We start from the raw sequence: 20774 nt of genomic DNA on the forward strand, positions 1-20774 counted from the left end.
CGAAAGAATTGAGTATCTTGTCGTATGCGGCACTGACAAAAGCACTGCCTGTGTCATCAAAAAATAACAAGCGCTTCGTCGGGCGCAGCATGATACGTCCGCTGCTCGTTTAACCCTGCACCATATGGTTGACGTACAATTCATGTTTGACAAATGCTTAAAATGGTGAATTGACTAAACACTTCTGCACATGAAATGTCTTTTATAATCTTTCAGTTATGATTTGTTTAGTTTCAATCACGAAGACCTAAATTTGAATCAAAAACTTTAACCTTTCGCCTAAAAAATAGGCGTGAACATTTCCTCTCCGGGCTTCTATATGCCAGTCGACCCCATATATCCGGAAATCAAATATGGATAGTATATGGTCAATATTTTCTGCAATAACATATTAGTTCGTGATTGATATCGCTTTTAAATAAATATTCCGACCCCAAATACCTGTGCCTTTTCTCTATGATTGATATTAAATAATCCCCAATTTTCCACATCTTTCGTGGAATCCATCGGTTGTTTTCAAGTCTCTTAAAAAAGTGAAATCATTGTCCGATGATACTAAAATGGTTGTACAAGGCTGTTCTCTAGATCTGATGCCTTCAAAATATGTGTACACCGACACCTGTTGTGTCTATTCTGCAGATGTTCCAGCTATAAGTACAAGTTTTTTTTTCAAAGCGGAGTTACGACATCTTATAGGACCCCGAAAAAGTTATTGGCTAATAAAAACACCTAGTATTGTCGTAGGTATAAGGATTAGTGCTTTCTTTTTTTTTTTTAGACAAGTGCGATAACAACTGGAGTTTTAGGAGGTCATTTTCGTTACTAGGACATTAATTAGCATTTTTAAGTTTATATAACGGCAAAAATGCTGTCGTGATTCTGCGTCGTCGTCGTTAACTTTTTCGTTTCCCTGCGATAACTTTAATTGTAGTGAACCAATTATCATGAAATTTTACTACTTACCATTCTGAAAAAGGGACCAAAAGGGGTAAAATATGTGTTTATCTAGAATTAATGAAATTATAGTTATTTTATGTTCTTTGCTGTGTGTGTCTATTTCCCTTGTCTGATCTTTGTCCCCTGATTTCCGCTAGAATCTTGGATCTTGGTTCCCTTGATTTCTCTTTAATGAATTATTTTTGTAAATTGTTCTTCTATACAAGGGCTTAAAAAGTATGCTTGCAAATTTCAGTAACTTTTTTTAGATAATGTGGTACAAGCACTAACTGAAAACAAAACTTTTTACTAAATTTCATATTGTGCAATACTGTGTCAAAACCAGTTGTTGTATCCCTAATGAAATGTAAGTCCTTATGCTTAAGTGTGTGAAAACTAGTATTAAGTCCACGTTTGTTCCAAATGAACTCAAATGACTGTGTGGTCGTATCATGCTGCGCTGGGCGATTTTTTTTTATTAGGGCCCCGCCTTAGACGGGTCGCCATATAGTGATCAGTCTGTCCGTCCGTCCGCAACAAAATCGTGTTTGCTCTATATCTAGAGAACCGTTATGATTTCATACTTTATTCTAACATGTATATTAACCAACACCAGAGGGTCTGTCATAATGTATGTACAACTTCCTAGGTCAAAGGTGAAGGTAAAAAAACTTTCAGTTGACAATCCCATGTCCTGTGGTAAAGATCATGTCCACTCTATATCTTGAGAACCATTATGATTTCAATGTTTATACTTGACACGTATATTAACCAACACCAGAGGGTGTGTCATATTGTATGTACAACTTCCTAAGTCAAAGGTCAAGGACAAAAACTTTGGTTTCAGTTAACAACCCCATGTTCTGTGGTAAAGATCGTGTCCGCTCTATATCTTGAGAACCGTTATGATTTCTAAGTTTATACTTGGCATATATATTAACCAACACCAGAGGGTGTGTCATAATAACTTCAAATAATGCTTCATATCAGCTTATTTACCACATCTTATTGACAGCGGGGCCCACAGAGATGGCTCCCATCTCAATGATATCTAGTTATTAATAACTATAATTTCATTTAACAATTTGCTTTTGGTTCATTTTTTAATATAAATTTTAGTCTCCCTTCTCTGTCTTTTTTTCCTTTTCGGTTTCCCTTCTCTCCATTCTCCCGCCTCTTTCCCTTTCTTCCGAGCACACACCTTTTTCTCCTGTCTCCCTTTACCCTGTCCACCGTCCCATAGGTGCCAATGCAAGATTAGAGAACATGGTTTGTGGTGGTCTTGACGTCGCGCAAGATGTTGGTACCACTGAACGTAACGTCATTTAGTTAATGATTTTGAAGTCATTTTTTCAGGCCCCGTTCACATCGAGACCAATCGCAAATTAAACATGTGTGTGTTCATATCTAAATAATTTGAGTGAACTGCGATCGATCGCAATTGATCCTATCATTCTCATTGGTGCCGATGGCGGTCGATCGCAATCGGTCTCACTATTGCACTCACAGGCTAGCAGCCAATAATTGCCTAGATACCGATTTAAAAATTTACGACTTAGTATCTTGACATAGCCAACTCGTTTAAACGACTTAGTATCTCGTTTTAACGACATAGCTAACGCCAGTTATGTCGTTATAACGAGATACTAAGTCGTTTAAACGAGTTGGCTATGTCGAGATACTAAGTCGTTTAAACGACTTAGCTATGTCGTTATAACGAGATACTAAATCGTTTAAACGAGATGCCAAGTTTTTTAAACAAGTTAGCTATGTCGTTTAAACGAGATACTAAGTCGTTTAAACGAGATGCTAAGTCGTTTAAGCAAGTTAGCTATGTCGTTATAACGAGGTACTAAGTCGTTTAAACGAGATGCTAAGTCGTTTAAGCAAGTTAGCTGTGTCGTTATAACGAGGTACTAAGTCGTTTAAACGAGATGCTAAGTCGTTTAAACGGGTTAGCTAAGTCGTTTAAACGAGTTAGCTAAGTCGTTTAAACGAGATACTAAGTCGTTATAACGACTTAAAAATAAGTGAACACCTAGCACTAATGGGCTTCCGTACTAACGAGATCCGGTAATGTAAATACTTTCGTCTTCTGCGTCGTCTGTATTTGAGTTTGTCTTTAAAAATTTGCCCCTCGGGTATAACTTTATATGTTACTTATTTATCTATGAGTTTGAAGTTTTCACACTGTGTATTTAAATCTAAAAGGCACAGATCGCTAGTTAGACAAAGATCTAATTGATATATCGCCTTTTTGAAGTGCGACGACTTGATGGATGGACCGAATCGCTGGAATTCGTTTATAAAGCCGTGATTCGTTTCGCGGTATAGTTTCAGTAAATTAAAAGATTCTCCTCTAACAGCCTTCAGATTTTGGTTGAATGAGATTTCGCCACAAAAGTTAAAGAAATCTTCTGATGATTGAATAGACGCTTTCCCTCTAACAACGGTTAAATCAGATTGTTTTTTTCCCAGTTGGGTTGTTGTCTCTTTGGCATATTCACCATACCCATTCTCCTTATACGAATAGTTTTATGTCAATATCGATCTTTTTTTTTGCCCCATAAAGACATGTTTAAATACTTTTTTTAAAAACGTGTTAGTAGACCATTTTGTGCTAACAGTGAGATACTCGAAGAGCATGCTTGGAGGCTGATATTCTCTGATTCCATAATAACTATCCGAGCCCGTTTTCTTAAAGAATTTTCCTCTAATCCTTCCTCAATTCAAATCTCAACCAATCAAATTTCTTAAAAGTTGAAGCTTTGAGGAAAATTCAATTTGAGATTCTTTATGAAACCAGTGCAATACCAGTGCCCGTTTTTTTTTAAATCTCAAATTCTTCCTCAACCCAAATTAGGACCAATAAAATTATTTGAAATTGGAGATTTGAGGAAAAAATTATAAATGGAAGCGATCATGTACGGGGGTTTCTATGTTGTTTCTTGATTTACTACGTCCTTTTTGAGTAAAGACACGAGTTTTTTTTATGTGAAACCTTGAATCGCGTTTCCACGGCGGTAACATATAGACGTCTTTTAAATTATTTGAATTTGTCGAAGTTCAAGATTAAGTTTATGTGAAAAAATGAGATACAATGTATAATGCTGTGTGTGGACCAGTTGTTTCAAAAAGGGCTTTCACAATGAGTAAGTCAGCTGATATACAGATTGTACCCCAAAAAGGTCAAATGTCAACGTTACCCATTTGCTAGTCTTTTTATCATACATAAAATACAGATTCAAGATCATTATGAGAGATAGAAAAAAAAACAGATAAAAACAATCAGACCTCATAGAAGGAACACATATAGACTCAGGCGTACTATCGCTGAATGAACAGCACTTTCCTAATCAAAAGTTAAATAACCTCAACATATGAATGGGTTTCCCATAAAGATTTACCAAAGTGATGATGATTGCAATGATGACTTCAAAACTTTCCAAAATAGTTGAACGAATATGTTGCATTAAATAGTTTTTTTTCAAAAGCTTTAAAAGCAGGTTAACTATTGAACCCGAGTCAGGATACAATTATTTCCGAGACTACTGTAAGGAACAATGAGTACTCAAAATCATGTAATCCAGGGACAGAGACGACACACAACAAAAATATAAAATAACCAAAATAATACGTACAAATTTAAGCAACAAAAGTAAATGAGCAACTCGGACGCCACTAAAAAAAGGGAGCATTGGCCAGGTCCACCGGTAGGGTAATCATCCTCTGCTTTTCTAGAAACACCCGCCGAGTTGCTCATAAAAAGTCAAGTCCGTGGTAGATGGAAGAGGGAAGGAAAACTATGACACTGAACAAATCGGTCCTTATGGTGCAGATGGATACACCGTAACGATCCACGAGTTCATGATGACGACCATTAAACTGTCGTGATGACTCCAGTCTTGTAGCAACATAATCCTGTTTTAGAAGCCTTTGTAAGAAGTCTAGCGCCGTACGAAAAGTCGGCGTAGTTAAAGCAAGTTCTGGCATAACGTATGAGTTGTGATATGAAAACTCCATACGCAGGTGCTGAAGGAATAGACATTTTAAAACAATACAAAATACAACATATCAGATTGGGGAGGACAATTTCTTCATTTCAGTTTAATCCTTATTACGATCACTGCTGGTATATAGTTTAAGAAAAACATTTTCCACAAAATTATCCCGGAGTAAAACCATTTTCAGCATAAATTTTTACTAACTTTTATGGGTCTAAAACGCCCGCCCCCCATCAGCGGGACTTACCGGGGGCTTCTCTCCCTGTCCCCCACTGGGGGTCTTGAGCGGTCCCCTATACCCTTTGTCGAATTTGGGCTTCCACTTCAAAAAAAAAGTCTGGCTACGCCCATTTACATGTATATAGAAAGTCACCATACAATGTGTTTCATGTTTCTCGGCTACACGGTATTCATTCTGTGTTGTAGGTGAAGTTGAAAGTTCTGTTTATTGCCGGTGGTATATATCGTTCTTTCTGTTCCATGTTCTTCCTGTGTATCCCGTTGATTTTGGTGTTGGTCCAGTTGATCAGATTTCTCTATGCTGACTGTGATCTGCATCTTCAGCTGTACACTATTTTCGGACGAAATCCAGGTCAGTAGGAAGACTTCCAGATTTGACATTTAAGCAATTATTGATTACTAGTACATGCGGTAAGTTAAATCTGAATAGTTTATTGAATTTTGATAATGCCACTGTCCTGAACGAGCCCGGTTTAGAATTTTTTGGACCTGGTTTCGGTAACGCAAGATGGCGGATGAGCACCTCGACAAAAGGTATCATTCTGGTACGGCCTTATGCGTACCTGTAACTGCTTAAAATTGTAACGCACAAACAGCAATGATACTCTATTTTATTAACAATTCTCGTATACGGACGAAAATACCCTTGATCTCAACAGAACATCAATTGAAATCTTGTTAGTGAAAAAAAAACCAAATCAAGAGGAGGGTCGAGCATTCTTTCCATCATTTCATCTTCTAAGCACCCATATTTTTGAATGAAATTGTTGTCTATAATAATTTTATTCAGGCAAAAATCATTCCCGTATGAAAAATTATCAGTTAATTAAGTATAACTGCAAATTTGTGGTGTTTATAGAATAGTCAAGGACCTGGTTTAAATTAATCAATCATTTAGTGACCTTTAGCACTTTTCATTTGAAAAGTTTCCGGTTTAGATTTAAAAAAAAGATACTCGGTTTAGACCTTCCAGGTTCTGAGGACCCGATTGATATGTAATTACTGAGCTGCTGCTCCCAGGACGACGGCCCATTTTATGTATTTTAAAAAGAAGTATATGTGGTACAGTAATGGAAAACGGTGGAGAAATATGTTTGACTTAATATTATTGAAAGTGTTAAGCGTTCCATAAAAAAATCATTTGTATTTTCCTCTGTTGTCCTGTGAACGCGTGTGTTATCTTTTGACTTCTATTTGATATGTAATATTTAAAAGTTGTTGTTGTTTATTTTTTTATTGTTGTCTGTCTTTGATGTGCTATCATTATTATCTTAATCTGTGTAGAGTCCTTGAGAGGAAAGGTCGTGTGGATCACTGGTTCCTCCAGTGGAATTGGTGAAGCGCTTGCCTATCGACTTTCTGCTGCTGGTTGTAAAGTTATTCTATCTGCACGTCGGAAAGATCGATTGAAAGCTGTTAAACAAAACTGTATCAAAAGTATGTTTCATTGTAAACATTAAATCAGGCAAATGTTGATAACTAAAAGAAATCATTACTTCGTACCACACTCGCAAAAATAGGACACATACCATTCAAAATTGATGAAGTTAATAGAACACATTGAACTGCTTCTGATAATGAGAAATGTAATGCAGACATTAGCTGGCAGATACCTGTTTGCGTCAGTTTTCGTTCTTGTACGCCACTACTCATTGGCGCCAATAATGCTTTTGTGTAATTTTTAAACCTAACTAAATTACCAATAAGTTACAATGAAGTAATTAAGCTCCTAATTAATTATTTGTTATTATTTTAGGAAGTATCTTGTCTAGAGTTTGGTTGTTGTTTTTTTTTAATTTTTTTTTTATAGAAAATAGTAATGTAGACGCTGATGATCTATTGGTTCTGCCTGTTGATTTACTAGATTTCAGAAGTCACCTCAGTGCAATGGAGACAGCTTTAAAGTATTTTAAAAGGGTTGGTATCTCTATTAACTTCTTTGAGTAGTAGACTTGAGTTAAAAATGTAGAGGAATCTAAGAAAATAAAACGATAAACAGTCAAAAAGTCCTAATTAACAAAATATTGCACCGAAAAGATAACAATGATATGAGACATCATACTATAAACACTGGCAGACTTCGCACTATAGTAGACGGAACGCTGGCAGACATCATACTGTGGTAGATGGAGCACTGGCAGCCATCATACTATAGTAGATGGAGCACAGGCAGGCACCATACTATAGTAGATGGAACACTGGCAGACATTAGTTCATGTAAAAACTGTGACTTTATGGAACTCACTCTATATGAAATCTTTGATAATTCCACTCTGACAAAGACCGTCAAATTCTGGTTTTCTTTTACAGAAGAAAATTAACCCATCACATTCAGCTGTGGCATTGATAATCTAGAATTTTGAATTTAATTAGATTTACATGAAACACTTTTGGGACATTTATGTTCAGTTATCACTAATCTACACTCCTTGTGTTTTGTCGTTTTTCTACGACCGCAAACAATTGTATAATGGTATCACACTGTCCTTGTCGTCGTCTGTGTCATTGACCTCCACTGATTTTAGTTTATTTATGATCTCTAGATTTTTTAAGTAATTTTAAACATTGTACCTAAGGACGTTACGGAGGATCGTGTAGTTTTTGGAGGATTTCGCCACACTCTTTAGAATTAAGGCTGAAATTGATAGATACGGATTATTGTTAATCCACTTTTGTGGATTCTGATGTCAAGGAGTTCCTTTTGAAATTGAATTTTTAAGATTTTTTTTACAGGATAGAATTATCTTTAATCTCTTTGGAGTTAAAGGGGTACGAAATGGGACCACAACATAAAAAGTTCAACCTTTTTATCTTTGGTTCGATTTTATTTTTTTATTAGAATCCTCATGGAAATTTCTGTCTGCGGTTTTCAGTCAGATTTTAGATATCTCTTACGATTTTCTAGGTATGAGAAAAAAGGAGGTCACGTCCAAAAAACAAAATTTTATTTGGTCCGATTATGAATTTTCTTTCAGAAGATTCATCATGTAGATACTTACCTGTGTTTTTCAATCAGATTTAAGATATCCCTTACGATTTTCAGTTATACGGATCGAAAACCAAGGTCTTTGAATATTACCATTAAAGCAGACCTTTCTTCACCTTTATATGAATTTCAAATTTTGTACAACTTATGTCTAAATCAGTGGATTTGTCAATGATATACTGTAAGTTACTGTGCTTAAGTCGGTCAAAAACTGATATTGTGTCTACACTTGCCCCAAGTGAACAGAGTTGAACATGCTGCGGTCGTTTCATGATGCGTTCCGAAATGCTCTTTATTTTGTATTTGACTAAGCATATTCTGTGATATACAAATAAACAGACTTTACAAGATCGAATGTTATGGTGGGGAGCCTAAATTGTCAAGTTGGAAAACGATGTATACCTTACCTGTTATACACGACATTTGCTTAGTTCGAATCCACAGTGGTGTCAGACCTCGTGATAGTACGGCGCCCTAAGCACTTGGCTACAATCATCTGATCCGGGCCTCCTAACTGTAATTATAACGTCTCCTGTTATAGATAGATATACTAGTAAACAACGCTGGAAGATCACAGAGAGCATTGTTGGCGAAAACAAGTCTAGAGGTAGATGAGGAGATGTTGAAGTTGAACGTGTTAGGTCAGCTGTCGATAACAAAATCTGTACTACACCAAATGATTAATCAGAATTCAGGGCATGTTGTTGTTACCAGTAGTATTGCTGGTAAACTTGGTAGGTACAAAGTATTGGTTAGGGCTGTTTGAGAATATCTTTAAATTCAAAGGCAGGCATCTTAGTAATAAAATTGTGGGTTGATGAATGAATCATTCAGTTTGACATATAGATAGCTTATGGTACATTTACAACTTGTAGTTCAAATCGGCGACATTTTCGGGGTGGTCACCAGAGTGAGACAATGATTGTCAATCGCAGCCTTTATCCTGCATTAAAACAGCAGTTATGATTGAAAATTAAATATTATATTAAATTGTGATAATTATTGTATTGTCATGTAAGTAGTAATTTCAATATCAATACAAGTACAAATATTTCATTATCTCCAATAATAAGGTTGAAATTGCCTATATTTTATATAGAGATAATACACACAAATAATGCCTAGACATGAAAAATATTACTTTGTTAATCAAATGAAATTATCTTATATTTAGGGTGTCTATATAAATTGAAATAAAATAGCAGAACATTTTACATTTTGTTTTTTCTTATCTTAAGGCATTAAGATATGAAATTAGAAGATATTTTCAGAATGCCAAAAAGCTTACTATTAAAAATAATGTTTATTTTTTTAATTTTATTCATGGTATTGTAATTTTGAAAAATGAATTTTATTTTCTGATCGAAAATATCTCGCTGTGCCTTGTAAAAGGAACAATTAAATAAGAAATGAGACTCATCTTCGACACAGCTATTACAAAGTGGGCACATTCTCTCCGCTCAAGGGATTTGGTAATGTCTTCCTCTTTCAATCATAAGTTTGGTGAGAACTTGTTCTGAATCTGCAAATCATGGATCTATCCGTCATGTTACATAATTTATCTACATATGTTGGTCTTTCTCCCGTCTTGTATACTCACAGGAAAAAGCTAATTTAGAGTTTTTTTTATATTTGAGTTTTGTTGTTGGATACGCATATCATTAATTCTTAGCTCGATCTGTTTTAAATTTGCTTTAAGCATATTATTATTACTAAGTGAAAAAAACCATTGAATTAAAAGTTTCCGAACTTTTTTTGTCCATGGATTTGTATTTTTAGTTGATTCATAAATTTCATAAGCTTTATGTCTGAAGGAAGATGATTGTAAAATCCAATACGTAGCTTATCTTACTTTTCATTTTACAAAAATGGCGGAAGAATTCAAAATGGCCACCTTAAACAGAAATCTTGTATAAATCAATGGGTTTGGAATTTCCGTCTTGCATCTCGTCATTTTTTTAGTTATTAGGTCCTATTATACATCGGCTTTAGAAATATTTTTGCTGGTAAATATTCTTGAATTCTTTTACTGAATAATTGTATGTTTGTACCCTACAGGGTTAAAAACCCGATTCTCCAGAGTTATTGCCCTTTGAAAGGCAAACAATTACATATTTGTGGTTTTTACCTTATAATTTTAATACCATAATAGATCGAAAGAAACTTGCAGTCAAAGTTATGGTTAAGAAAGGCCGAATAGTATTATTTTGGGTACTTTTAGCTTGTATGTGTAACTTCGAAACTATAATAGATAGAAAGAAACTTTCAGTTAGAGTTATGGCTTAGATGGGCCAAATACATGCAGTACTATTTTGGGTAATTTTAGCTTATATATGGCACATGAAAACCATAATAGATAGAAAGGCCCACAATAGTCTTCATTTGATAAACGATGTATAGTAACTCCTTTTGAAGTTATTGTCTTGAAAATTGACGATTTTGTGGTTTTAGCTTATACTAGTAGGTGGGAAATTATAATATATAGAAAGAAACGTTCAATTCAAGTAGCACTAACACATTACACTCAATATTTATTATCAGAAGTAGACGTAGAACATAAATAGCAGTACTAAGACCTATACTGCTACCACACTCTCCTAAGGAGAGATAGTAGAAAACCATAAATCTGTGATATCTTTACCAAAGACGATGATTGTGATCTACCGTCTATGCACTGGATCCCTAATCACCAAATAATCCATACAGCTGGATCTGCAAAATGTACCATAAAACCTATTTCAAAACTTCTATACTTACAGCTGTTAAAGAGGATCTCCAGTCATTCCACGACACTTGTTACTCCCGTAGTGGGATTAGTTCAATGTGAATCATGAAAATTCGAAAGATCTTCTGGAAACCCTCAATTCAAGATTATTATCAGAATACAATAGCCTCTATAAAATCTACGATTTTTCAACTCTTTATACTCCTATTCCCCATCCTCAATTAAAATCTCAGCTCAAAAACATTATACATCGTTGTTACTTTAAAAAAGACGGTACACCTACATACAGATACAAATGTAGTACTTGGTTGAGATTCCTAAAACATTGTGAAAAAACGATTCCCAATCATCTTACAAATATACCGAAGAAGGTCTTTTCAAAAAGCTGGAATTTGTTATCGACAACATATTTGTTCAGTGTGGTGGACGTATTTTTCAACAAATGTTCAACATTCGAATGAGAACAAATTGTGCTCCTCCACTCGCTGATATATTTCTTAACTCATATGAGGCTGACTTTATAGCTGATCCGATCCATAGGAAGGAACATCCTTTAGCCAGATCCTTTGATCTCAATTTACGCTGTATAGATGACGTGTTATCGGTAAACAATCCTAGTTTCGGGGATTTTATACATCAAATCTACCCCCAAAGAACTTGAGATAAAGGATATTACATACACTGTGAAGTCATCCTCATATCTTGACACACATTTAGAAATCGATGGTAAAAGAAAACTATTGGCCAAACTATATGACTTTTTATTCATGTTTTCAACTTTCCTTTCATCTGTGGCAACATCCCTTCAGCGCTTGCGTATAGAGTTTTCATATCACGACTCGTACACTATGCAAGACCTTGCCGTAACTACGTACTTTTTGTACCGCGCTAGACTTCTTACTATAAGTTTTTTTTAACAGGGTTATGTTGCTACACTATTGAAGTCATTCGTTCTATTCAGAAACTTAAATATTTAATCCTTATCCAAAGTAAGATCTGTATCTATCAAGCGTGGTTGTTGTCTGCGGTCGTATCAAACTGTGTCCTACGGAGCATTTTGTTAAATATTTTCGCACACTGATAGATAGAAATGGTAAGCAGGTAAATTGTGTATAATCATTATAGCTATAGTTGTTTCATTTTCATGACTTTCAAGAATGGTTAATGTATAGATATAGGACTTATGTGAGCAATACGGGCTTCTTTGGACCTCTTGTTTCTGTGTAATTTTTCATTATGTCTATATGTCTATACGTTAAGTTTTAAAACGATATCTTAATTATGTTTTTACGTAAATATTGCTTTTCTTTTACCAAAAATAGGTGCCCCTGGTCTCGGTTCCTATAGTGCATCAAAACATGCCTTACACGTAAGTAAAGAAAACTTTATTCATTTCCGCAATCAACAATACAATATTTTTATGTGGAACATTAAATTTGGAAAGAAATATAAAGGTAGATACCTAGCATTAGCACTTTGTAGTTAATATTAATGTGATATTGTTTGCATTGTGTAAAACCCACAGTCTGATTCCTACTGAGACTAGATAAGCACTCTTACTGAGAGAGGATAAGGTTACCCACTGTCTGATTCTTACCGAGAGTGGATAAGGTTATCCACTACCTGATTCTTACTGAGACTGACTTCGGTTACCCACTGTCTGATTCTTATTTAGACTGGATAATGTTACCCACTGCCTGATTCTTATCGAGACTTGCTTAGGTTACCCACTGTTTGATTCTTATCGAGACTTGCTTAGGTTACCCACTGCCTGATTCTTATCGAGACTGAAAAATGTTATCTACAGCCTGATTCTTACTGATACTGACATAGGTTATCCACTTCCCGATTCTTACTGAAACTTGACAAGGTTACTCACAGCCCGATTCTTAGTGAGATTGGATGAGGTTACACACTGCCTGATTTTTACTGAGACTGGATAATGTTACCCACTGCCTGATTCTTATCGAGACTTGCTTAGGTTACCCACTGTTTGATTCTTATCGAGACTTGCTTAGGTTACCCACTGCCTGATTCTTATCGAAACTGAAAAATGTTACCCACAGTTTGATTTTTACCGACAGTGGATAAGGTTACTTACAGCCTGATTCTTACTGAGACTGGATAAGGTTACCCATGATCTGATTCTTACGGACACTGGATAAAGTTACCTACGATCTGATTCTTACTGAGACTGGATAAGGTTACCCACAGCCAGATTGTTACTGAGACTGCATAAAGTTACGCACGATCTGATTCTTACGGGGACTGGATAGGGTTAGCCACGATCTGATTCTTACGGAGACTGGATAAGGTTACCCACTGTCTGATTCTTACGGAGACTGGATAAGGTTACCTGCTGTCTGATTCTTACTGAGACTGGATAAGGTTACCCACGATCTGCTTTTTACTGAGACTGGATAAGGTTACCCACAGCCTGATTCTTACCGAGACTGGATAAGGTTACCCACTGCCTGATTGTTACTGAGACTGGCTTAGGTTACTCACTGTCTGATTCTTACCGAGACTGAATGAGGTTACCCGTTTGATGTTTCCTACGTTTTGATTTTTTTGGGTTTTTTTTCTGTCTGTTTGTTTGTTTGTTTTGTTTATTTTGGATGTCTCCTTCAAGGAATGCCAACATGCGATATCGATAGATGTTATACTAGTTACCAGGTAACAGGTTGATATCAACATTTTCAAAATGTTAGCATAGGTTTAATGAATGAAATATAATTTAAAAGAGTTCGAATTGACTGAGATATGTTTAATTTAGGGTTGGTATGAAGTTCTCCGGATAGAGGGATTTCATCACAATATTGGCGTAACAATGGTGTGTCCAGGTCCCGTCTTTTCAGAGGCATTGGTGCATGCCTTTACAGAACGCAGAGAGAAGGTAGTAATATAAATTTCTCACTCTAATCCACAAAATAATCAACATTAAAACCATAACAAACATAGTAAGTTATTATAAGATATTGACATTTGGTATTTCTTTGCATTGTAATGGAAGTCTGGTAGATCACTCTGAAAAGTATAGAAATAAACCACTAGAAGCATCCTGATATGTGATTTTATGGTAAAATGTTTACTCCAAGGGAAAGGTTGAAACTGGGACTAAGCACTTAAAAGAACCGTTGATTCTCTCAGATTAACTTCTCAGAAAATAGTTGATATCTTCAGACTAAACTTTCAGGGAACAGTTGATATCTTCAGTACCCTCAAGCTAACCGCTCATTGAACGGTTGATATCTTCAGTACCCTCAGACTAACCTCTAAGTGAACGTTTGATACCCTCAGACTAACCTTTAAGTGAACGTTTGATACTCTCAGTGCCCTCAGACTAACCTCTCATTGAACAGTTGATATCCTTAGTAACATCAGACTAACCTTTCAATGGACGATTGATATTTTCAGTACCCTCAGACTAATTTCTCAGTGAATTGTGGATACCCTCAGTACTTTCAGACTAACCTTTCAGGGAACAATTATTATCTTCAATACCTTCAAACTACCCTCTCAGTGAACGGTTGATACCATTAGTACCCCCAGATTAACCTTTCAGGGAACAGTTGATATCTTCAGTACCCTCAAACAAAGCTCTCAGTGAACGATTGATAACTTCAGTGCCCTCAGACTAACCTCTCATTGAACGGTTGATACCCTCAGTACCCTTAGACTGACCTCTCCGTGAACGGTTGATGTCTTCGGCACCATCAGACTAACCTCTCCGTGAACGGTTGATGTCTTTGGTACCATCAGACTAACCTTTCAGGGAACAGTTGATATCTTCAATACCCTCAGACTAACCCCTCAGTGAACAGTTGATATATTCAGTACCCTCAGACTAACCGTACAGTGAACGGTTGATATCTTCAGTACCCTCAGACTAACCTTTCAGGGAACAGTTGATACCCTCAGTATTCTCAGACTAACCTCTCAGTCAACAGTTGATATCCTTAGTACCCTCAGACTAACCTTTCAGGGAACAGTTGATATCTTCAGTACCCTCAAACTAACCGCTCATTGAACGGTTGATACCCTCAGTACCCTCAGACTAACCTCTCAGTGAACGGTTGATACCCTCAGTACCCTCATACTAACCTGCCAGTGAACTGTTGATATCTTCAGTACCCTCAAACTAAGCTCTCAGTGAACGATTGATATACCTTCAGTGCCCTCAGACAAAATCTTATTGAACGGTTGATACTCTCAGTACCCTCAAACTAATCTCTCACAGAACGGTTGATACCCTCAGTAGCCTTTGACTAACCTTTCAGGAAAGGTTGATGTCTTCAGCACCCTCAGACTAACCCCTCCGTGAACGGTTGATACCCTTATTACCTTCAGACTAACCTTTCAGTATACGGTTATTATCTTCAGTACCCATAGACGGTCTTTAGAGAACGGTTGATTCCCTCAGTACCATTAGACTAACCTTTCAGTGTGATGTTGATACTCTTGGTTTAACATCTCATTGAATGTTTGATACCTTCAGTACCGTTAGTCTAACCGTTCAGTGAACGATTGATACCCTTATACTAACCTCTAAGTGAATGGTTGATACCCTCAGTGCTTTCATACTGAAGTCTTATTGAACATTTGATTCCCTCAGTATCCTAACTAACCTTTCAGGGAACAGTTGATATCTTCAGTACCCTGAAACTAATCTCTAAGTGAACGTTTGATACCCTCAGTATCCTCAGACTAACCTCTAAGTGAACGTTTGATACCCTCAGTACCCTCAGACTACCCTCTTAGTGAACGGTTGATACCCTCAGTGCCCTCAGACTAACCTCTCAGTGAACAGTTGATATCCTTAGTAACATCAGACTAACCTTTCAGTGAACGATTGATATCTTCAGTACCCTCAGACTTACCTCTCAGTGAATAGTGGATACCCGTAGTACCCTCAAATAACCTTTCAGGGAACAATTAGTATCTTCAATACCCTCAGACTACCCTCTCAGCGAACGGTTGATACCCTTAGTACACTGAGGCTAATTTTTCAAGGAACACTTGATATCTTCAGTACTCTCAAACTAACCGTTCAGTGAATGGTTGATATCTTCAGTAACCTCAGACTAACCTTTCAGGGAACAGTTGATACCCTCAGTACCCACAGACTAACCTCTCAGTGAACGGTTGATTGCCTTAGTACCCTCATATTAACCTTTCAGGGAACAGTTGATATCTTCAGTACCCTCAGACTAACCTCTCAGTGAACGGTTGATACCCTCAGTACCCTCATACTAACCTGCCAGTGAACTGTTGATATCTTCAGTACCCTCAAACTAAGCTCTCAATGAACGATTGATAGACCTTCAGTGCCCTCAGACAAAATCTTATTGAACGGTTGATACCCTTAGTACCCACAGACTTACCTCTCAGTGAACGGTTGATACCCTTAGTACCCTCAGTATAACCTTTCAGTGAACAGTTGATATCTTCAGTACCTTCAGACTAACCTTTCAGGGAACATTTGATACACTCAGTACCCTCAGACTAAACTGTCAGTGAACTGTTGATATCTTCAGTACCCTCAAACTAAGCTCTCAGTGAACGATTGAAAAACCTTCAGTGCCCTCAGACCTCTCATTGAACAGTTGATACCTTCAATACCCTCAGACTAACCTTTCAGTGAACGATTGATACCCGCAGACTAACCTCTCAGTGAACGGTTGATACCCTCAGACTAACCTCTCAGTGAACTGTTGATATCTTCAGTACCCTCAAACTAAGCTCTCAGTGAACGATTGAAATACCTTCAGTGCCCTCAGACCTCTCATTGAACGGTTGATACCTTCAGTACCCTCAGACTAACCTCTCAGTGAACGGTTGATATCCTTAGTACCCCTCAGACTAACCTTTCAGTGAACGGTTGATAGCCGCAGACTAACCTCTCAGTGAACGGTTGATACCCTCAGTACCCTCAAACTAATCTCTCACAGAACGGTTGATACCCTCAGTACCCTTGGAATAACCTTTTCAGTGAACAGTTGATACCCTCAGACTAACCTCTAAGTGAACGTTTGATACCCTCAGACTAACCTCTCAGTGAACGGTTGATGTCTTCAAGACTTACTATATTTGGGATGGTTCCAATCTAAGACAGCTCACAAGATAATCCTTAGAGATTGGTTGAAATCAAGAGAATGATTAAAATTGAAAGACAAAGGGCTGTTAAAAATCTCAATATAAATCTCAGGAAATGATCGATATCCCAGACAACTCCCAGCGAATAGTTGACTTCCAAAAAATCACCAGGTAATGACTGAAATCCTAAGACAACCTCGTGGAATGTTGATATCCCAAACTAACCTCTGTGAACGATTGGAACGCGACACATTTTCTCATGAGGATACACCCATATGCCTGATATTATATGCCTATGACTAAGAACGAAGAAGTTACGACCCGGACAGGAAACTGCACAAGCAGACAGTGATTTCTATATACACGTCTGAACTTGTTTGTTGTTGGAGGGGGTATAATGAAATGGGGATTCTAGTAGCTGGTATCAAGACAACCCTCATGGAACGGTTGAAATCCCAAGACATCCCTTAGTTGTGTTCCAGGCCAACTCTCAAGGAATGGTTTAAATCTCAAGACATCACCGGAGAATGATTGAAAGCAAAAGACAACCCTTATGGAATGGTTGATATCCCGAGACCTCAGGGAATCATTGAAAGCCCACGACGCCAATTAGGGAGTGTCAATATCCCAAGGAGTGGTTGATTTCCCAAACAACAGGGACTGGTTGAAACTTTTGGATAACCTTTAGTTGTATCCCAAGTCAACATTCGGGGACTTGTTAAAATGTTTACCAATACCCAGGAATGTGCTATAAATAATGGTGTATTTGCTAAACTTTGACATAACAAAGTTAATGGATAAACAGGTCAGTAAATAAATTCGCACAATTATAAGCATTGAAGATCACAACTGATACCTGTAACATCGGACATCACAACTGATACCTGTATCACCGGACATCACAACAGACGCCTGTAACTTCAGACATCACAACTGATGCCTGTAACATCGGACATCGCATCTGATACCTGTAACGTCGGACATCACAACTGATGTCTGTAACATTGGGCATCACATCTGATACCTGTAACGTCGGACATCGCATCTGATACCTGTAACGTCGGACATCACAACTGATATCTGTAACATTGGACATCACATCTGATACCTGTAACGTCGGACATCGCATCTGATACCTGTAATGTCGGACATCACAACTGATACCTGTAGCATCGGACATCATAACTGAAATCTGTAACGTCGGACATCACAACTGATACCTGTAACGTCGGACATTACAACAGATGTCTATAGCATCGGACATCATATACCTGTAACATCTTGGTCACATCGCTAGTTATACTTTATGTCCGGACTATGGATAGTACATGTTTTATTTTTTCACTGAAACAAAATACTAAATGAAAGTTCTTTTGAGTTCGTACAAGAAAAAATGTGAGAAGCTGCCTTTTAAATCTTACATATCAAAGATAAATCACAGTTAATGCATTTTAATGGCGTATAAATTATTTTATTACTTTTTCATTATGTCACTTTTTCTCGTGTAATATGTATTTTTTACGTTTTTGAAATGCATAATTATTTTGGACCTTTTTTTTAACCTTTAGTTAATCATTGTAAGCAAGATTCAAATTAATCATTGCAACCAAGACTCAAGTTAGTATAATGTGTACTTACGTTAATCATTGGAACGAGGACTCAATTAATCAGTGGAACGAGGACTCAAGTTATTCATTGTAACTAGCACTTAAGTTACTCATTGTAACGAAGACTCAAGTAAATCATTGTAACGAAGACTCAAGTTACTCATTGTAACGAAAACTCAAGTTACTCATTGTTTGACCACACACTGATCATTGATGTTGACTATTTAATGATATTGATGTACCAGTATTTGATGATATAGATGTACCAGTATTTAATGATATAAATGTACCAGTATTTTTTTCAGACACTAGGAATTGAGACGAAATCTGATGAAAAACGAATGTCAGCGGAAAGATGTGCCCATTTGATGGCTGTGGCAATTGCTAATCGTCTTGATGAAGTGTGGCTATCCCCCAAGCCGGAACTGTTTTATCTTTATCTATACCAATATTTTCCTACCATAGCCAGACGGTAAGAATAATTCATCTCATTCTCTAACGCTTACCTTCCATATAAACACCTCTAACACTAAATTTCCATAAGCAGCTGATTAAATCATCTCTTCTAAGAGCTTGCCGAATCTACGCAGACTTTTTATATCGCGCTAGAACTCTAACAAATAGGCTTCAGGAACAGGGTTATGTTGCTACAAGATTGAAGTCATCACTACAGAAGTTTTATGGTCGTTATCATGAACTCGTGGATCGTTATGGTGTATCCATCAGCATCATGAAAACTGATTTATTCAACGGGTCATAGTTTGCCTTTCCTCGTTTGTCTACCCGGACTTGACTTTTTATGAGCAAATCGGCGGGTGTTTCTAGAAAAGCAGAAGACGCTTACCCTACCGGTTCACCTGGTCCATGGTCCCAGTTTTTAATGGAGTCCGAGTTGCTCATTTACTTTTGTTACTTTGTATGTATTATTTTAGTTAATTTTTTTATGTTCTTTGTTGTGTGTATCTGTTTTCCATGTCTGGTCTTTGTCCCTGGATTACATTCTTTTGATTACCGCTATAACCTTGGTTCCCTTGATTACTGTTTCTAACTCTTACCTATTAGATTAATCTTCTCTTATACTAACCTTCTATTAACAGAAGATAATAATCTTTTCTTACACTAACGCCCAATAAGCAGATGATTAAATCATCTCCAACATTCACCTTTCATGAACAGATGATAAAACCATCTCTTCTAACTCTTACCTTCCATGAACAGAAGGTAATACCATCTCGTCTTAGCTTACCTTCTACAAACAGAAGACAATATCATCCCCTCTAATGCTTACCTTCCATAAACAGAAGATCAAAATAGATTCTTTTACATTAACTTTCCATAAACAGAAGATGAAATCGTTTCTAACACTTACCATCTATTAACAGATGATTAATTCATCTCCTTTAGAACTTACCAACCATAAACAGAAAATTAAAGTAGATCATCTTACATTAATCTTCCAAAAACAGATGATAACATCTTCTCCTCTAACGCTTTCCTTCAATAAACAGATGATTAATCCCTCTCTAACGCTCACTTTCAATAAACAGTTGTTTTAACCATCTCCTTTCTTACGCTCACCTTCCATGAACAGTTGCTTTAACCATCTCCTCTAACGCTCACCTTCAATAAACAGATGATTGAACCGTCCTCTCTCTTACGCTTACCTTCCATAAACAGATGATTAAACCACCACCCCCCCCCTTTTCTAACGCTCACCTTACATAAACAAATGATTAAATCTTCTCCTCTAACGATCACCTTCCATAAACAAATGATTAAACCATACTCTCTCTTACTTTCCATAAACAGATGATTAAACCATCCCCGCTTATGCTCACCTTCCATAAACAGTTGATGTAACCATCCCCGCTTACGCTCACCTTCTATAAACAGTTGATTTAACCATCTTCTCTAACGCTCACCTTCCATAAACAGATGATAAAACCATCCCCTCTCTTACGCTTATATTCCATAAACAGATGATTAAACCGTCTCTCTTACCTTCCATAAACATATGATTAAACCATCCTCTCTAACGCTTACCTTGCATGAACAGATGATTAAACCATCCCATCTCTTACCTTCCATAAACAGATGGTTAAACCATCCCCTCTAATGCTTACCTTCCATAAATTGATGATTAAACCATCTCCTCTATAATGCTTACCTTCCATTAACAG

The 20774-nt window shown here is 36.8% G+C and overlaps 1 protein-coding gene across 1 annotated transcript in view; it reads left to right on the top strand.

Annotated features, from left to right (window-relative positions):
* The window catches only part of LOC148623242 (dehydrogenase/reductase SDR family member 7-like), a 28694-nt gene that overhangs the window by 3772 nt on the left and 4148 nt on the right, over positions 1 to 20774 (top strand). Inside the window, exons 2-8 of the mRNA XM_088564936.1 lie at positions 5367 to 5532; positions 6465 to 6617; positions 6991 to 7097; positions 8708 to 8900; positions 12214 to 12260; positions 13668 to 13787; positions 18900 to 19066. Of these exons, the coding sequence (XP_088421062.1) occupies positions 5421 to 5532; positions 6465 to 6617; positions 6991 to 7097; positions 8708 to 8900; positions 12214 to 12260; positions 13668 to 13787; positions 18900 to 19066 (899 nt within the window). The 5' untranslated portion in view covers positions 5367 to 5420. The remainder of the gene's footprint in view (positions 1 to 5366; positions 5533 to 6464; positions 6618 to 6990; positions 7098 to 8707; positions 8901 to 12213; positions 12261 to 13667; positions 13788 to 18899; positions 19067 to 20774) is intronic.

This window comes from Perna viridis, chromosome 2, assembly GCF_037379345.1.
Source record: "Perna viridis isolate PV_CMFRI_1.1 ecotype Kerala chromosome 2, ASM3737934v1, whole genome shotgun sequence".
In the NCBI taxonomy this organism is placed as follows: Eukaryota; Metazoa; Mollusca; class Bivalvia; order Mytilida; family Mytilidae; genus Perna; species Perna viridis.